The following is a 16,277-nucleotide window of genomic DNA, read 5'->3' as shown; positions in this document are numbered from 1 at the left end:
TCAGGGAGTATTCTTTCCTTCAGAGGTTATGCTGGAGTTGTTTTGCATTGAGGAGTTATTTCGTGGAATATAGTGTTGACACACTTTGAGGTTATTTTGATTTTTTTCTGCTGTTTTCAACCACAGTCTTTCTCAGTGTAATTCTGTGTTGCACTGTGTTACTGATTGTGGACTCTAAGCGACGCTGTTGGTCAATCCAACGTGTTTTCTCCCACATTACCACACAGTCCCCTCCCTTAGAACCGTGGCCTCTGAGAGAAAAGGAGATAGTGTGCATTATATGGGCTGACGATAGGAGAAAACGGATATCTTCTGTCTCATATATGCAGTATTTTGAAACGACATCATTTCTTTTGGGTTGGTACATTGGATGTATTTTTCAGGATAAATATCGTTGTTGGATAGTTTTTCTTTTGCTATGGCGTGTGGAATAAGACATGACGCCGTGCGCGTAAAATGGCGTTTTGGCTGCGGACAGAATTGGCGGATTCTGTTCCTCCTTTTTTCTCTCACTCATTTGGTTACTGGACATATCCGATATTCTATTCCAGAGGAGATGAAGAAAGGCTCTTTAATAGGAAATGTTGCACAGGACCTCGGATTGGATTTGAAACGGCTCCGCTCCGGTCGGGCCCGTATCGTGACCGGAGAGAGCATCCAGTACACGGAGCTGAAGACAGACAAAGGGATTTTAGTCGTGAATGAGAGAATCGACCGGGAGCAGCTTTGCGGAGACACCACACCGTGCAGTTTCAGCTTTGAGGTGATTTTAGAAAGTCCTATGGAGCTGCATCAAATCACAGTTGAAATTACAGATATAAATGATCATTCCCCCACTTTTAAAAGAAATAGCATCAATTTTGAAATCAGCGAATCAGCAAACACCGGGGCTCGGTTTTCTTTGGCTAGTGCAGAAGACCCTGATGTGGGTGTTAACGGGCTCAAAGAATATCTCTTGACTGAAAATGATTTTTTTATTCTGAAGCAAAATTCGAATGCAGATGGCAAGAAATACGCAGAGATGGTGCTTCAGAAGCCGTTAGACAGAGAGACAAATCCTCTTCTGTCTCTGAAGCTCATAGCAGTAGACGGTGGAACTCCGCAGAGATCTGGTACAGTGAATATAGAGGTCACCGTTCTTGATGTTAATGATAATGCACCAGTATTCAATCAGTCTGTGTACAAAGCTACAGTGATGGAAAACTCTCCCAGAGATACTTACGTTGCCACTGTTAATGCTAGTGACGCAGATTTTGGGTCAAATAGTATCGTGACTTATTATTTTTCAGATGTCAACAGTGGTCTCAGTGATTTGTTTAAGATTGATGAGAAAACTGGTGTAATTTTAATAAAAGGTTCCATCGACTATGAAAAAGACAAGAAATATGAACTCAGAATTGATGCAAGAGATCAGGGAGGTTTGACAGATTCAAGTAAAGTAATAATTGAAGTAACTGACGTCAATGATAATGCTCCTACTATCAGCATCATGTCATTCACTAGTCCTGTGTCAGAGGATGCTCCTCCTGGCACAACTATTGGCATCATAAATGTGAAAGACCTGGATTCAGGTGATAACGGACAAGTAAACTGTCGAATCGAGCAAAATTCACCTTTCAAGATTAAATCTAATTTAAGGAATTACTACACTTTGGTAACAGATACTGTGTTAGACCGTGAAAGTGTCTCAGAATATAACATCACTGTTGTTGCAACAGATGCAGGGGTTCCTCCTCTCTCAGCAAAACGAACCTTTCATTTGAAGGTCTCTGATGTGAATGATAATGCTCCAGCGTTTTCACAAAATGTTTACAATACTTTCATCACAGAGAATAACTCTCCAGGCGTTTCTGTTCTCATGCTCAGGGCTAAAGACCCAGATGAAAACCAGAACGCCCGAATATCCTATATTCTGGAGGACAGTAATATCGGTGGATCTCTGATTTCTGAGTATGTTTCTGTGAATGCAGAGAGTGGAGTTGTACATGCAGTGCGCTCTTTTGATTATGAACAAATCAAACAGTTAATTTTTGTAGTGAAAGCGCAGGATGGAGGCTCCCCTCCACTCAGCAGCAATGTGACAGTGAAAATGATGATCCAGGACCAGAATGACAACCCTCCTCAGGTCCTGTATCCAGTCCAGACTGGTGGCTCTGTGGTGGCTGAAATGGTTCCTCGTTCAGCAGATGTGGGCTATCTGGTGACCAAAGTGGTGGCTGTTGATGTGGACTCTGGACAGAATGCGTGGCTGTCGTATAAACTGCAGAAGGCCACAGACAGGGCTCTGTTTGAAGTGGGCTCCCAGAACGGAGAGATCCGAACCATCCGCCAAGTGAGTGATAAAGATTCAGTGAAACAGAGACTGAGTGTTATAGTGGAGGACAACGGGCAGCCCTCTCGTTCAGCTACAGTCATTGTGAACGTGGCGGTGGCGGATAGCTTCCCTGAAGTTCTGTCAGAGTTCAGTGACTTTCCACACGACAAGGAGTACAATGACAACCTGACTTTTTACTTAGTGTTGGCTCTGGCTGTGGTCTCCTTCCTCTTCATCACGTGTTTGGTGGTTATTATCTCAGTGAAAATCTACAGATGGAGACAGTCTCGCATCCTGTATCATTCCAACCTGCCTGTCATTCCATATTATCCTCCACGTTACTCAGACACTTTGGGGACAACAGGGACTCTCCAACACGTGTACAATTACGAGGTGTGCAGGACGACAGACTCCAGAAAGAGTGACTGTAAGTTCGGCAGAGGTGGTAGTCAGAATGTGCTGATATTGGATCCCAGTTGTTCAGGGACGATGCAGCGGATTCAGAGTGAGAAGAGCATCCTGGATGACCCAGACTCTCCTCTAGAGGTCAGTTAATTCATTTAATTTGGTTTCTGTGTTGCTATTTCCCTTCATATTTGTTAAAATGACATTTAAAGGCAAACTGTCAGGTTCAGTACCATGGACAGCGTCTGTTTTTGTGTCACTTGGCATCACTGTTGCATTTACATTAATGTTCAGAATTTCAAGGAAATTGTGTTATTCATTTGGTCGCCATGCAAATTTTGTTTTATTTCCTTGGTGTATTGTTTGGATTTTGTTATATTATGTTTTAGATAGAACTCGTCACTATCTCCTCTTTTGCAACATTGCTGATGTACTTCAACATGATGGATGACGTCTCGAGTGTCCTAATAGACACTAATTTTCTCATCACCAAGAAATACTTGTTTCAGTAGTTATTTAATAACCGTGCTGGTCATAACAAATTGATCCTGTCACTTATTCAGCCTCTACTGCTTGTCAAACTCCAAGGGTTTTCTCATGCATCAGTTCATCATACCTCCATGTTGTTGATTTGTGTTACCTTGCATTGCAATGCAATTTTTTTTTACAAGTTTCTAGAAGTAATTATACAACCGGGGGCGATTTTTCTTTCCATTCAAAGGTTATGGTGAAATTGTTTTGCATTGAGGAGCAATCTAGTGGAATATAGTGTTGACACACTTGGAGGTTGTTTTGATTTCATCCACTGTTTTCAACCACAGTCTTTCTTAGTGTAATTCTTTGTTGCACTGTGTTAATGATTTTGGACTCTAAGCGACGCTGTTGGTCAATCCAACGTGTTTTCTCCCACATTACCACACAGTCCCCTCCCTTAGAACCGTGGCCTCTGAGAGAAAAGGAGATAGTGTGCATTATATGGGCTGACGATAGGAGAAAACGGATATCTTCTGTCTCATACATGCAGTACTTTGAAACGACGTAATTTGTCTTTGGTTGGTACTTTGGATGTATTTTTCAGGATAGGTATCGTTACTGGATCGTTTTTCTTTTGCTATGGCGTGTGGAAGGAGACATGACGACGTGTGCGTAAAATGGCGTTTTGGCTGCGGACAGAATTGGCGGATTCTGTTCCTCCTTTTTTCTCTCACTCATTTGGTTACTGGACATATCCGATATTCAATTCCAGAGGAGATGAAGAAAGGCTCTTTAATGGGAAATGTTGCACAGGACCTCGGATTGGATTTGAAACGGCTTCGCTCCGGTCGGGCCCGTATCGTGACCGGAGAGAGCATCCAGTACACGGAGCTGAAGACAGACAAAGGGATTTTAGTCGTGAATGAGAGAATCGACCGGGAGCAGCTTTGCGGAGATGTAACACCGTGCAGTTTCAGTTTTGAGGTGATTTTAGAAAATCCCATGGAGCTGCATCAAATCACAGTTGAAATTACAGATATAAATGATCATTCGCCCACTTTTAAAAGAAATAGCATCAATTTTGAAATCAGCGAAATAGCAAACACCGGGTCTCATTTTCCACTGACGAGTGCAGAAGACCTTGATGTGGGTGTTAACGGGCTTAAAGAATATTTCCTGACTGAGAATGACAATTTTATTCTGAAACAAAACTCGAATACAGATGGCAAGAAATACGCAGAGATGGTGCTTCAGAAACCGTTAGACAGAGAGACAAATCCTCTTCTATCTCTGAAGCTCATAGCAGTAGACGGTGGAACTCCGCAGAGATCTGGTACAGTGAATATAGAAATCACCGTTCTTGATGCCAATGATAATGCACCTGTATTCAATCAGTCTGTGTACAAAGCTACAGTGATGGAAAACTCTCCCAGAGATACTTACGTTGCCACTGTTAATGCTAGTGACGCAGATTTCGGGTTAAATAGTATCGTGACTTATTATTTTTCAGATCTCAACAGTGGTCTCAGTGATTTGTTTAAGATTGATGAGAAAACTGGTGTAATTTTAATAAAAGGTTCCATCGACTATGAAAAGGACAAAAAATATGAACTGAGGATTCAGGCCAAAGATCAGGGAGGTTTGACAGATTCAAGTAAAGTCATAATTGAAGTAACTGATGTCAATGATAATGCTCCTACTATCAGCATCATGTCATTCACTAGTCCTGTGTCAGAGGATGCTCCTCCTGGCACAACTATTGGCATCATAAATGTGAAAGACCTGGATTCAGGTGATAACGGACAAGTAAACTGTCGAATCGAGCAAAATTCACCTTTCAAGATTAAATCTAATTTAAGGAATTACTACACTTTGGTAACAGATACTGTGTTAGACCGTGAAAGTGTCTCAGAATATAACATCACTGTTGTTGCAACAGATGCAGGGGTTCCTCCTCTCTCAGCAAAACAAACCTTTCATTTGAAGGTCTCTGATGTGAATGATAATGCTCCAGCGTTTTCACAAAATGTTTACAATACTTTCATCACAGAGAATAACTCTCCAGGCGTTTCTGTTCTCATGCTCAGGGCTAAAGACCCAGATGAAAACCAGAACGCTCGAATATCCTATATTCTGGAGGACAGTAATATCGGTGGATCTCCAATTTCTGAGTATGTTTCTGTGAATGCAGAGAGTGGAGTTGTACATGCAGTGCGCTCTTTTGATTATGAACAAATCAAACAGTTAATTTTTGTAGTGAAAGCGCAGGATGGAGGCTCCCCTCCACTCAGCAGCAATGTGACAGTGAAAATGATGATCCAGGACCAGAATGACAACCCTCCTCAGGTCCTGTATCCAGTCCAGACTGGTGGCTCTGTGGTGGCTGAAATGGTTCCTCGTTCAGCAGATGTGGGCTATCTGGTGACCAAAGTGGTGGCTGTTGATGTGGACTCTGGACAGAATGCGTGGCTGTCGTATAAACTGCAGAAGGCCACAGACAGGGCTCTGTTTGAAGTGGGCTCCCAGAACGGAGAGATCCGAACCATCCGCCAAGTGAGTGATAAAGATGCAGTGAAACAGAGACTGAGTGTTATAGTGGAGGACAACGGGCAGCCCTCTCGTTCAGCTACAGTCATTGTGAACGTGGCGGTGGCGGACAGCTTCCCTGAAGTTCTGTCAGAGTTCAGTGACTTTCCACACGACAAGGAGTACAATGACAACCTGACTTTTTACTTAGTGTTGGCTCTGGCTGTGGTCTCCTTCCTTTTCATCACGTGTTTGGTGGTTATTATCTCAGTGAAAATCTACAGATGGAGACAGTCTCGCATCCTGTATCATTCCAACCTGCCTGTCATTCCATATTATCCTCCACGTTACTCAGACACTTTGGGGACAACAGGGACTCTCCAACACGTGTACAATTATGAGGTGTGCAGGACGACAGACTCCAGAAAGAGTGACTGTAAGTTCAGCAGAGGTGGTAGTCAGAACGTGCTGATAATGGATCCCAATTGTTCAGGGACGATGCAGCGGATTCAGAGTGAGAAGAGCATCCTGGATGAACCAGACTCTCCTCTTGAGGTTAGTTAAATCATCTAACTTGCTTTCTGTGCAACTATTTCACTTCATATTCGTTAAAATGGCATTCAATGGCATACTATCATGTTCAGTACCACGGACAGCGTCTGTTTTTGTGTCACCTGATCTCACTGCTGCATTTGCATTATTGTTCAGAATTTCAAGGAAATGATATTTGATTCATTTTGTCGCCCTGCAAATGATATTTTATTATTTCCTTGGTGTATCGTTTGGACTTGATTATATTATGTTTTAGAAAGGACTCATTTCTCATTAGTCTCTTGCAACGTTGCTTATGTACTTGAACATGGGTGACGTCTAGAGTGTCTTAATAGACATTTATTCTCTGAGGTCACTTAGAAATACTTGTTTCAGTATTTCTTTTGTCACCATGCTGGCAATCACAAAGTGATCCTGTCACTTATTTAACCTCCGCTTTAAAAAAAATCAACTCAAAGTGTTTTCTCATTCAGTGTTTCACCAAACCACCATGTTGTTCACTTGTGTGACCTTGCATTGTGATGCACTTTTTCCAGTAATTTCACAATCAGGGAGGATTTTTCCTTCAGAGGTTATGGTGGAGTTGTTTTGCGTTGAGGAGCAATCTTGTGGAATATAGTGTTGACACACTTTGAGGTGATTTTGATTAAATCTGCTGTTTTCAACCACAGTGGCTCTCAGTGTAATTCTTTGTTGTACTGTGCTACTGATTGTGGACTCTAAGCGACGCTGTTGGTCAATCCAACGTGTTTTCTATCACATTACCACACAGTCCCCTCCCTTAGAACCGTGGCCTCTGAGAGAAAAGGAGATAGTGTGCATTATATGGGCTGACGATAGGAGAAAACGGATATCTTCTGTCTGATATATGCAGTACTTTGAAACGACGTAATTTGTCTTTGGTTGGTACTTTGGATGTATTTTTCAGGATAGGTATCGTTACTGGATCGTTTTTCTTTTGCTATGGCGTGTGGAAGAAGACATGACGACGTGTGCGTAAAATGGCGTTTTGGCTGCGGACAGAATTGGCGGATTCTGTTCCTCCTTTTTTCTCTCACTCATTTGGTTACTGGACATATCCGATATTCTATTCCAGAGGAGATGAAGAAAGGCTCTTTAATAGGAAATGTTGCACAGGACCTCGGATTGGATTTGAAACGGCTCCGCTCCGGTCGGGCCCGTATCGTGACCGGAGAGAGCATCCAGTACACGGAGCTGAAGACAGACAAAGGGATTTTAGTCGTGAATGAGAGAATCGACCGGGAGCAGCTTTGCGGAGACGTAGCACCTTGCAGTTTCAGTTTTGAGGTGATTTTAGAAAATCCTATGGAGCTGCATCAAATCACAGTTGAAATTACAGATATAAATGATCATTCACCAGCTTTCAAAACAAATAGCATCAATTTTGAAATCAGCGAATCAGCAAACACCGGGGCTCGTTTTCCACTCACTAGTGCAGAAGACCCTGATGTGGGTGTTAACGGGCTCAAAGAATATCTTTTGACTGAAAATGATTTTTTTATTCTGAAACAAAACTCGAATGCAGATGGCAAGAAATACGCAGAGATGGTGCTTCAGAAACCGTTAGACAGAGAGACAAATCCTCTTCTATCTCTGAAGCTCATAGCAGTAGACGGTGGAACTCCGCAGAGATCTGGTACAGTGAATATAGAGGTCACCGTTCTTGATGTTAATGATAATGCACCAGTATTCAATCAGTCTGTGTACAAAGCTACAGTGATGGAAAACTCTCCCAGAGATACTTACGTTGCCACTGTTAATGCGAGTGATGCAGATTCCGGGTCAAATAGTATCGTGACTTATTATTTTTCAGATGTCAACAGTGGTCTCAGTGACTTGTTTAAGATTGATGAGAAAACTGGTTTAATTTTAATAAAAGGTTCCATCGACTATGAAAAGGACAAAAAATACGAACTGAGGATTCAGGCCAAAGATCAGGGAGGTTTGACGGATTCAAGTAAAGTAATAATTGAAGTAACTGATGTCAATGATAATGCTCCTACTATCAGCATCATGTCATTCACTAGTCCTGTGTCAGAGGATGCTCCTCCTGGCACAACTATTGGCATCATAAATGCAAAAGACCTGGATTCAGGTGATAACGGACAAGTAAACTGTCGAATCGAGCAAAATTCACCTTTCAAGATTAAATCTAATTTAAGGAATTACTACACTTTGGTAACAGATACTGTGTTAGACCGTGAAAGTGTCTCAGAATATAACATCACTGTTGTTGCAACAGATGCAGGGGTTCCTCCTCTCTCAGCAAAACAAACCTTTCATTTGAAGGTCTCTGATGTGAATGATAATGCTCCAGCGTTTTCACAAAATGTTTACAATACTTTTATCACAGAGAATAATTCTCCAGGCGTTTCTGTTCTCATGCTCAGGGCTAAAGACCCAGATGAAAACCAGAACGCCCGAATATCCTATATTCTGGAGGACAGTAATATCGGTGGATCTCCAATTTCTGAGTATGTTTCTGTGAATGCAGAGAGCGGAGTCATCCATGCAGTGCGCTCCTTTGATTATGAACAAATTAAAGAACTTCAGTTAGTTGTGAAAGCTCAGGATGGAGGCTCTCCTCCACTCAGCAGCAATGTGACAGTGAAAATACTGATCCAGGACCAGAACGACAACCCTCCTCAGGTCCTGTATCCAGTACAGACTGGTGGCTCTGTGGTGGCTGAAATGGTTCCTCGTTCAGCAGATGTGGGCTATCTGGTGACCAAAGTGGTGGCTGTTGATGTGGACTCTGGACAGAATGCGTGGCTGTCGTATAAACTGCAGAAGCCCACAGACAGGGCTCTGTTTGGAGTGGGCTCCCAGAATGGAGAGATCCGAACCATCCGCCAAGTGAGTGATAAAGATGCAGTGAAACAGAGACTGAGTGTTATAGTGGAGGACAACGGGCAGCCCTCTCGTTCAGCTACAGTCATTGTGAACGTGGCGGTGGCGGACAGCTTCCCTGAAGTTCTGTCGGAGTTCAGTGACTTTCCACACGACAAGGAGTACAATGACAACCTGACTTTTTACTTAGTGTTGGCTCTGGCTGTGGTCTCCTTCCTCTTCATCACATGTTTGGTGGTTATTATCTCAGTGAAAATCTACAGATGGAGACAGTCTCGCATCCTGTATCATTCCAACCTGCCTGTCATTCCATATTATCCTCCACGTTACTCAGACACTTTGGGGACAACAGGGACTCTCCAACACGTGTACAATTACGAGGTGTGCAGGACGACAGACTCCAGAAAGAGTGACTGTAAGTTCGGCAGAGGTGGTAGTCAGAACGTGTTGATCATGGATCCCAGTTGTTCAGGGACGATGCAGCGGATACAGAATGAGAAGAGCATCCTGGATGAACCCGACTCTCCTCTTGAGGTGAGGTGGAATATATAAACTTTTTGTTTATTGTTTATACAACTGCTAATGTCGTGTATTGAAATCTGTTTCTGCCAGATAATTGATTCACGTTAGATGGGGTCAAGTACACACTACTGTTTTCAGCACCGCACGGGTGGACAGCTCATCCTTAGGTGACTACTTTTGCCTGACAACCGTTTTCTTCCTCTTTTTTTACAACTTGTAAGCAGAAGTACATGCAAGAAACTTTATTTTATCGCTACTGCTCCTAAACTAACACAACAATGATAAGCTAATAATAATAATCACATCCATACTTGCATACATCCATACATACATACAATGCCAATCAGAAGTTTGGACATACCTTCTCATTCTATGCTTTTTATGTATTTGTATTATTTTCTTCATTGTAGATTAATACTGAAGATTAACACTTTTTGTTTACAACATAATTTCATGTATTATTTTCTAGTTTTGATGTTTGAAGTATTAAGATACAATGTGTAAAATAATTAAATAACTATTGAATGAGAAGGCATGTCCAAGGTTTTGATTGATATTGTTCATTCATACATACATATATACATACATACTGTACATACATGATTTTATTGATTTTGGTCGATTTTTCCTCTTTTTATTTACTATTTGTCACTTGCTATCCTATAGACAACAATGCACATCATTTTATGTTTGCTTTGGATACTTACTACAACCTTTTGGTGTTCACATTTTGGACTCTAAGTGACGCTGTTCAACAAGAAGAAAATCTGTGCCATTATCTCTCCTTTGCAGTTCAGGGGCGTTCTTTGTAAAATCAGGCTGAGGCAAGCTTATTGAGACCGCAGGAAACGTCTACAACTCGGACAGGATCGTGTTTAACGGCCCTTTCTCTCTTTTTTCGGATTCATGAACAACACACATCTGCAGCAGTGGATGATATTGAATTTAGACCAGAGGATTTCGCTTACGTTGTTCTCGGAAAGTATCTCAGTATGGCGCACCAGCAAACACCCTGCAAATGGCGTTTGTATTTCGGTTGTCAGCGGGTAATGGTTCTTTTGTTGCTTCTCTGGTTGAATGTTGTCGCTGCTCAAATTCGCTATTCTATTCCAGAAGAGATGAAAAAGGGCTCTCTCATCGGTAATGTTGCACAGGACCTTGGTTTGGATTTGAAACGGCTCCGCTCCGGTCGAGCCCGTATCGTGACCGGAGAGAGCATCCAGTACACGGAGCTGAAGACAGACAAAGGGATTTTAGTTGTGAATGAGAGAATCGACCGGGAGCAGCTTTGCGGAGATGTAACACCGTGCAGTTTCAGCTTTGAAATGATTTTAGAAAATCCTATGGAGCTACACCCCATAACAATCGAAGTGCTGGATGTGAACGATCATCCTCCGGTATTCAAGAAAACAGATATTATGTTAGACATCAGTGAATCCGCTAACCTCGGGGCTCGATTTGTGTTAGACAGTGCAGAGGACCTCGATGTGGGCGTCAATGGACTGCAAAATTATGTTTTATCCCCAAACGACAATTTCGTTTTGAAGCAGCATGTAAATCCAGACGGCAGTAAATATGCAGAGATGGTGCTTCAGAAGCAGCTGGACCGAGAGGAGGTACCTCATCTGTCTTTAAAGCTCATAGCGGTAGATGGTGGGAATCCGCAAAGATCTGGCACGGTAAATATAGATATAAAAGTTCTAGATGTCAATGACAATGCTCCTGTTTTTAACCAGTCTGTTTATAAGGCTACGGTGATAGAAAATGCTGCAAAAGGGACTAATATTGTTATTGTTAATGCTACAGACGCAGATAGTGGATCAAATGGTTACATTACATATTCAATTTCAAACGTAAAGAGCAACATAGCTGATTTGTTGTCCATAGATCAATTATCTGGTGTACTGTCTGTTTCAGGCTTAATAGATTTTGAAAAGGACAAAAAATATGAGCTCAGAATTGATGCCAAAGATCAGGGAGGTTTGACAGATTCAAGTAAAGTAATAATTGAAGTAATTGATGTTAATGATAATGCTCCTACTATCAGCGTCATGTCATTCACTAGTCCTGTGTCAGAGGATGCTCCTCCTGGCACAACTATTGGCATCATAAATGTGAAAGATCTCGACTCAGGTGATAACGGACAAGTAAACTGTCGAATTGAGCAAAGTGCCCCTTTCAAGATTAAATCTAATTTAAGAAATTACTACACTTTGGTAACAGATACTGTGTTAGACCGTGAAAGTGTCTCAGAATATAATATCACTGTTGTTACAACAGATGCAGGAATTCCTCCTCTCTCAGCAAAAAAGACCTTTAATTTGAAGGTGTCTGATGTGAATGATAATGCTCCAGCATTTTCACAAAGTGTGTACAAGGCGTTTGTAGCAGAGAATAACTCCCCAGGCGTTTCTCTTATCACTATTACAGCCAAAGATTCTGATGAAAACCAGAATGCTCGTGTCTCTTATATTCTGGATGTTAATGACAAAGGTGGATCTTCAATTTCTGGATATGTTTCTGTAAATGCAGAGAGTGGAGTTGTACATGCAGTGCGCTCTTTTGATTATGAACAAATTAAAGAACTTCAGTTAGTTGTGAAAGCTCAGGATGGAGGCTCTCCTCCACTCAGCAGCAATGTGACAGTGAAAATAATAATCCAGGACCAGAACGACAACCCTCCTCAGGTCCTGTATCCAGTCCAGACTGGTGGTTCTGTGGTGGCTGAAATGGTTCCTCGTTCAGCAGATGTGGGCTATCTGGTGACCAAAGTGGTGGCTGTTGATGTGGACTCTGGACAGAATGCGTGGCTGTCGTATAAACTGCAGAAGGCCACAGACAGGGCTCTGTTTGAGGTGGGCTCCCAGAATGGAGAGATCCGAACCATCCGCCAAGTGAGTGATAAAGATGCAGTGAAACAGAGACTGAGTGTTATAGTGGAGGACAACGGGCAGCCCTCTCGTTCAGCTACAGTTATTGTGAACGTGGCGGTGGCGGACAGCTTCCCTGAAGTTCTGTCGGAGTTCAGTGACTTTCCACACGACAAGGAGTACAATGACAACCTGACTTTTTACTTAGTGTTGGCTCTGGCTGTGGTCTCCTTCCTCTTCATCACGTGCTTGGTGGTTATTATCTCAGTGAAAATCTACAGATGGAGACAGTCTCGCATCCTGTATCATTCCAGCCTGCCTGTCATTCCATATTATCCTCCACGTTACTCAGACACTTTGGGGACAACAGGGACTCTCCAACACGTGTACAATTACGAGGTGTGCAGGACGACAGACTCCAGAAAGAGTGACTGTAAGTTCGGCAGAGCTGGTAGTCAGAACGTGCTGATAATGGATCCCAGTTGTTCAGGGACGATGCAGCGGCTGCAGAGTGAGAAGAGCATCCTGGATGAACCAGACTCTCCTCTTGAGGTTAGTTCAGTTTAATCACAAACCCAACCATACAGTCTGGTGCTCTGTGCCCACTATGTACACTGTTTTCTTTCTGCTCTTTACTGTATGTATTTAAACTCAAGCAACTGCCAATCTAAAACAATTCACAGAACTCTGGGATTACGTCCTTAAACTGATGAATTGTGCAAAAATATATCAATTCAGTTTATTTCTATGTACAGCGGAATTAGTGGTACACTTGCAAACAACTCTATGTTCTTTATTCACTAACTCTTAACTTGTTTTTGTTTAAAGTAGTGAGCAGAGTTAAATTACTACATTTAATATGATATTAGTATTCATTTGCCACACTTTTGTTATTGGTTTTGCTCTGTTTTCTTATTTTTTATTTTATCTTTTTTTCATTTTTGAGGCTTTTTTGTTGAATTTCATATATTTTGCTCTTTATTGCTCATTTATTTCATAGAGAGGGAATGCATTCAGTATGATGTACAGCACAACATTTGGTGGGATGGCATCACAGTTATTGTCTTGTTTTCTGCTGTTAGTTTAGCCCTCCTGTGGCTTCGTTATTTCAACACAACCTAAACAGCAATCTTCTGACCTCCTTATTCATATGCAGTAAATGTTTGGGCTTTAAACTTCAGTGTCAAGAGTTCAGATTTTGAACTCTAAGCGACGCTGTTGGTCAGCAAAACAAATTTGGTGGTAACAGCCGATCCTCTCCTCCCTCACTTACGTGCTATAGCATGACGCTAGAAATAGTGTCCTTCGTTTGAGATCAGGGCGTGAAGAGGGAGTTCTCTACACTTCTCTCTCTGGAATATACGAGCAGCCCGTTTTTATTTTGAACTCTGCATTTTCAGGTGGACTTCACGGTCGTGCTTATCTTTTTTCAAGTGAGGACGCATCATTTGTCAGGATCTACTGTGTTTGATATGGCAACCCGAATCCAACTCTGCCCTAGAAATGTAAGATGGCGATTGCTTTGTATGTTGCCATGGAAAATGGTAATTCTCGGTTTGCTTTCTTTTATGGGGGATCGAGCGGCTGGTCAGATTCGTTATTCCATCCCAGAGGAGTTGAAAAAGGGCTCTGTTGTTGGAAATGTAGCTCAAGACCTCGGTCTGGATCTGAAAAGGCTCCGCTCAGGCCGTGCACGTATCGTGAGCGGAGAAAACATCCAGTACACCGAGCTGAAGACAGACAAAGGGATTCTGGTCGTGAATGAGAGAATTGACCGGGAGCAGCTCTGCGGAGATGTGACACCATGCAGCCTCAGCTTCGAAATCATTTTAGAAAATCCAATCGAGCTTCACCGCGTCACTGTCGAAATTTTAGACATGAATGATAATGCTCCCTTCTTTCCGAATAAAGACATTCACTTTGAAACCAGCGAATCTGCTACAACTGGGTCAAAATTTCCCGTCGAAAGCGCAGTTGATCCTGATGTTGGACTGAACGCGTTGCAAAATTACATTCTATCTCCCAATAATTATTTCGTTTTGAAACAACATGCGAATCCAGACGGCAGTAAATACGCTGAACTGGTGCTGCAGAAGCCATTAGACAGAGAGGAACACCCCAGTCTCTCTCTCAAAGTAATAGCTGTAGACGGTGGAAACCCACAGAGATCTGGTACAGTAAATATAAATGTGTCTGTTTTAGATGCAAACGATAATGCTCCCGTATTTAACCAGTCAATTTACAGGGCTGTTGTCATAGAAAATGCTCCGAAAGGAACTTATATTACAACAGTTAACGCTACTGATGCAGATATTGGCAGTAACGGGGAGGTCATTTTCAGCTTTGCAAAAATAAGAGGCAGCACTGTTGACATATTTAGTATCGATGAAAACACGGGTGTCATCTCAGTTGCTGGACTTATAGACTATGAAAAAGAGAAAAAATATGAGCTCAGGTTAGAGGCAAGGGATCGAGGAGGTTTAACTGGGACTAGTAAAGTTATAATTGATATTAGTGACGTCAATGATAATTTTCCAGTTATAAATATAATGTCATTTTCCAATACAATATCAGAAGATGCTCCACTCGGTACTACTATAGCAGTTATAAACGTCAAAGACGCCGATTCAGAGAAGAATGGACAGATAAACTGTGCTATAGACCAGGGGTTCCCAATCTTTTCAGGCCGCGACCCCCAAAATAGGATCATAGGAGACCCGCGACCCCCCCTTTCCCCCACATGTCCAAAAGTAAAAAAGAAACTGTTAAATGTGGATTAGCAGTGTTACGGGTAAACATTTGTCAGTCTAAAACAGCACAGCAGTGCGACGGATTATTCAAAGTTATGAGCAGTGCTGCACAACAATTACTGCGTGTTTGAAGAACTCACCTAATGCGATGGGTGGGCAATATGCACTGAGCAAAGAAGATCCAGTCTCGGTTTGATTTTGGAGACGGCAATTCGGAGATCGTCCTCCACATTAAGTCGAGATCTGTGCTTGTTCTTGATGTAAGTCAGTGCAGAGAAAGTTTTTTCGCATAAGTACGTAGAGCCAAATGGCATCAGTGTGTTCAATGCTGCTGCAGACAGCTGCGGGTACTCCTTCCTCACCGAAATCCAAAACTCATCCAGGCTCTTGGCATCAAAAAGCGCTCTCAGGGTTCGGTCAGATGAAAGTTCAATCAGCGCATCCTCAAAGTCAGATGTCAAATGATTTGTTTTTGCAGTGAACGGGGATCGGATCCAATCATGCCTTTCAGGAGCAGTTTCTTCTGGGAAATACTTTCTAAAATGATCCACAAGAGACTGAAGGTGATCCGCTACAGACGCCCTTACAATGTTCACACTCAAAGCATTTTCTTCAATAAAATCATCCAGCTCAGTAAACATGTCCATATGTCCAGCTTCAGCGCGCTCTCTCCAGCGCTCCAGTTTACGCACAAATGCTTGCACTTTGTCATTGAGGGTCAAAATGCTTGTGTTTTCACCTTGCAGTGACATATTCAACCCATTCAGTTTGCCAAAAACAGATGATAAATACACCAGCCTTGCTACCCAGTCAGGATCAGAGAGGTGTTCTGCGAGAGGTGATCTTTGGTCGGCGAGGAAGATGCGCACCTCTTCCCTCAGCTCACACAAGCGGCTCAGTACATTTCCCCGGGAAAGCCATCTCACCTCTGTGTGCAACAGGAGGCCTTGGTGCTCCGCTCCCATTTCGTTACAGAGGGTTGCAAACAGTCTG

General features: G+C 42.4%; 3 protein-coding genes across 11 annotated transcripts in view; all 3 read left to right on the top strand.

Moving 5' to 3' along the window:
• LOC110971871 (protocadherin gamma-A5-like) overlaps positions 1-16,277 on the top strand; it is a 65,655-nt gene that overhangs the window by 17,626 nt on the left and 31,752 nt on the right. For 3 of the 9 annotated variants that reach the window (XM_051954411.1, XM_051954413.1, XM_051954412.1), the window contains exon 1: positions 3,107-6,121. The exons of 1 other annotated variant lie outside the window; for it this stretch is intronic. In XM_051954411.1, coding sequence (XP_051810371.1) covers positions 3,833-6,121 — 2,289 coding nt within the window. In that variant the 5' untranslated portion in view covers positions 3,107-3,832. Of the gene's footprint in view, positions 1-3,106; positions 6,122-9,523; positions 10,000-16,277 lie in introns of those variants that run through there. 5 more of the 9 variants (XM_051954414.1, XM_051954422.1, XM_051954424.1 and 2 more) reach the window with 5 other exon arrangements.
• Positions 124-13,203, top strand: LOC110968543 (protocadherin gamma-A10-like). Its single transcript, XM_051954430.1, has 2 exons — positions 124-2,293; positions 12,520-13,203. Exons 1-2 carry the CDS (start codon positions 419-421, stop codon positions 13,099-13,101), a joined length of 2,457 nt encoding a protein of 818 aa, XP_051810390.1. The 5' UTR covers positions 124-418; the 3' UTR covers positions 13,102-13,203.
• LOC110968526 (protocadherin gamma-C3-like) lies at positions 13,672-15,314 on the top strand. The gene has a single exon (XM_022218429.2). The coding sequence runs from the start codon at positions 14,007-14,009 to the stop codon at positions 15,312-15,314; it is 1,308 nt and encodes a 435-aa protein (XP_022074121.2). The 5' UTR covers positions 13,672-14,006.

This window comes from Acanthochromis polyacanthus, chromosome 10 (assembly GCF_021347895.1).
Source record: "Acanthochromis polyacanthus isolate Apoly-LR-REF ecotype Palm Island chromosome 10, KAUST_Apoly_ChrSc, whole genome shotgun sequence".
NCBI lineage: Eukaryota > Metazoa > Chordata > Actinopteri > Pomacentridae > Acanthochromis > Acanthochromis polyacanthus.
Note: the sequence above shows the minus strand (reverse complement) of the source record. Positions and strands in the feature narration are given on the sequence as shown.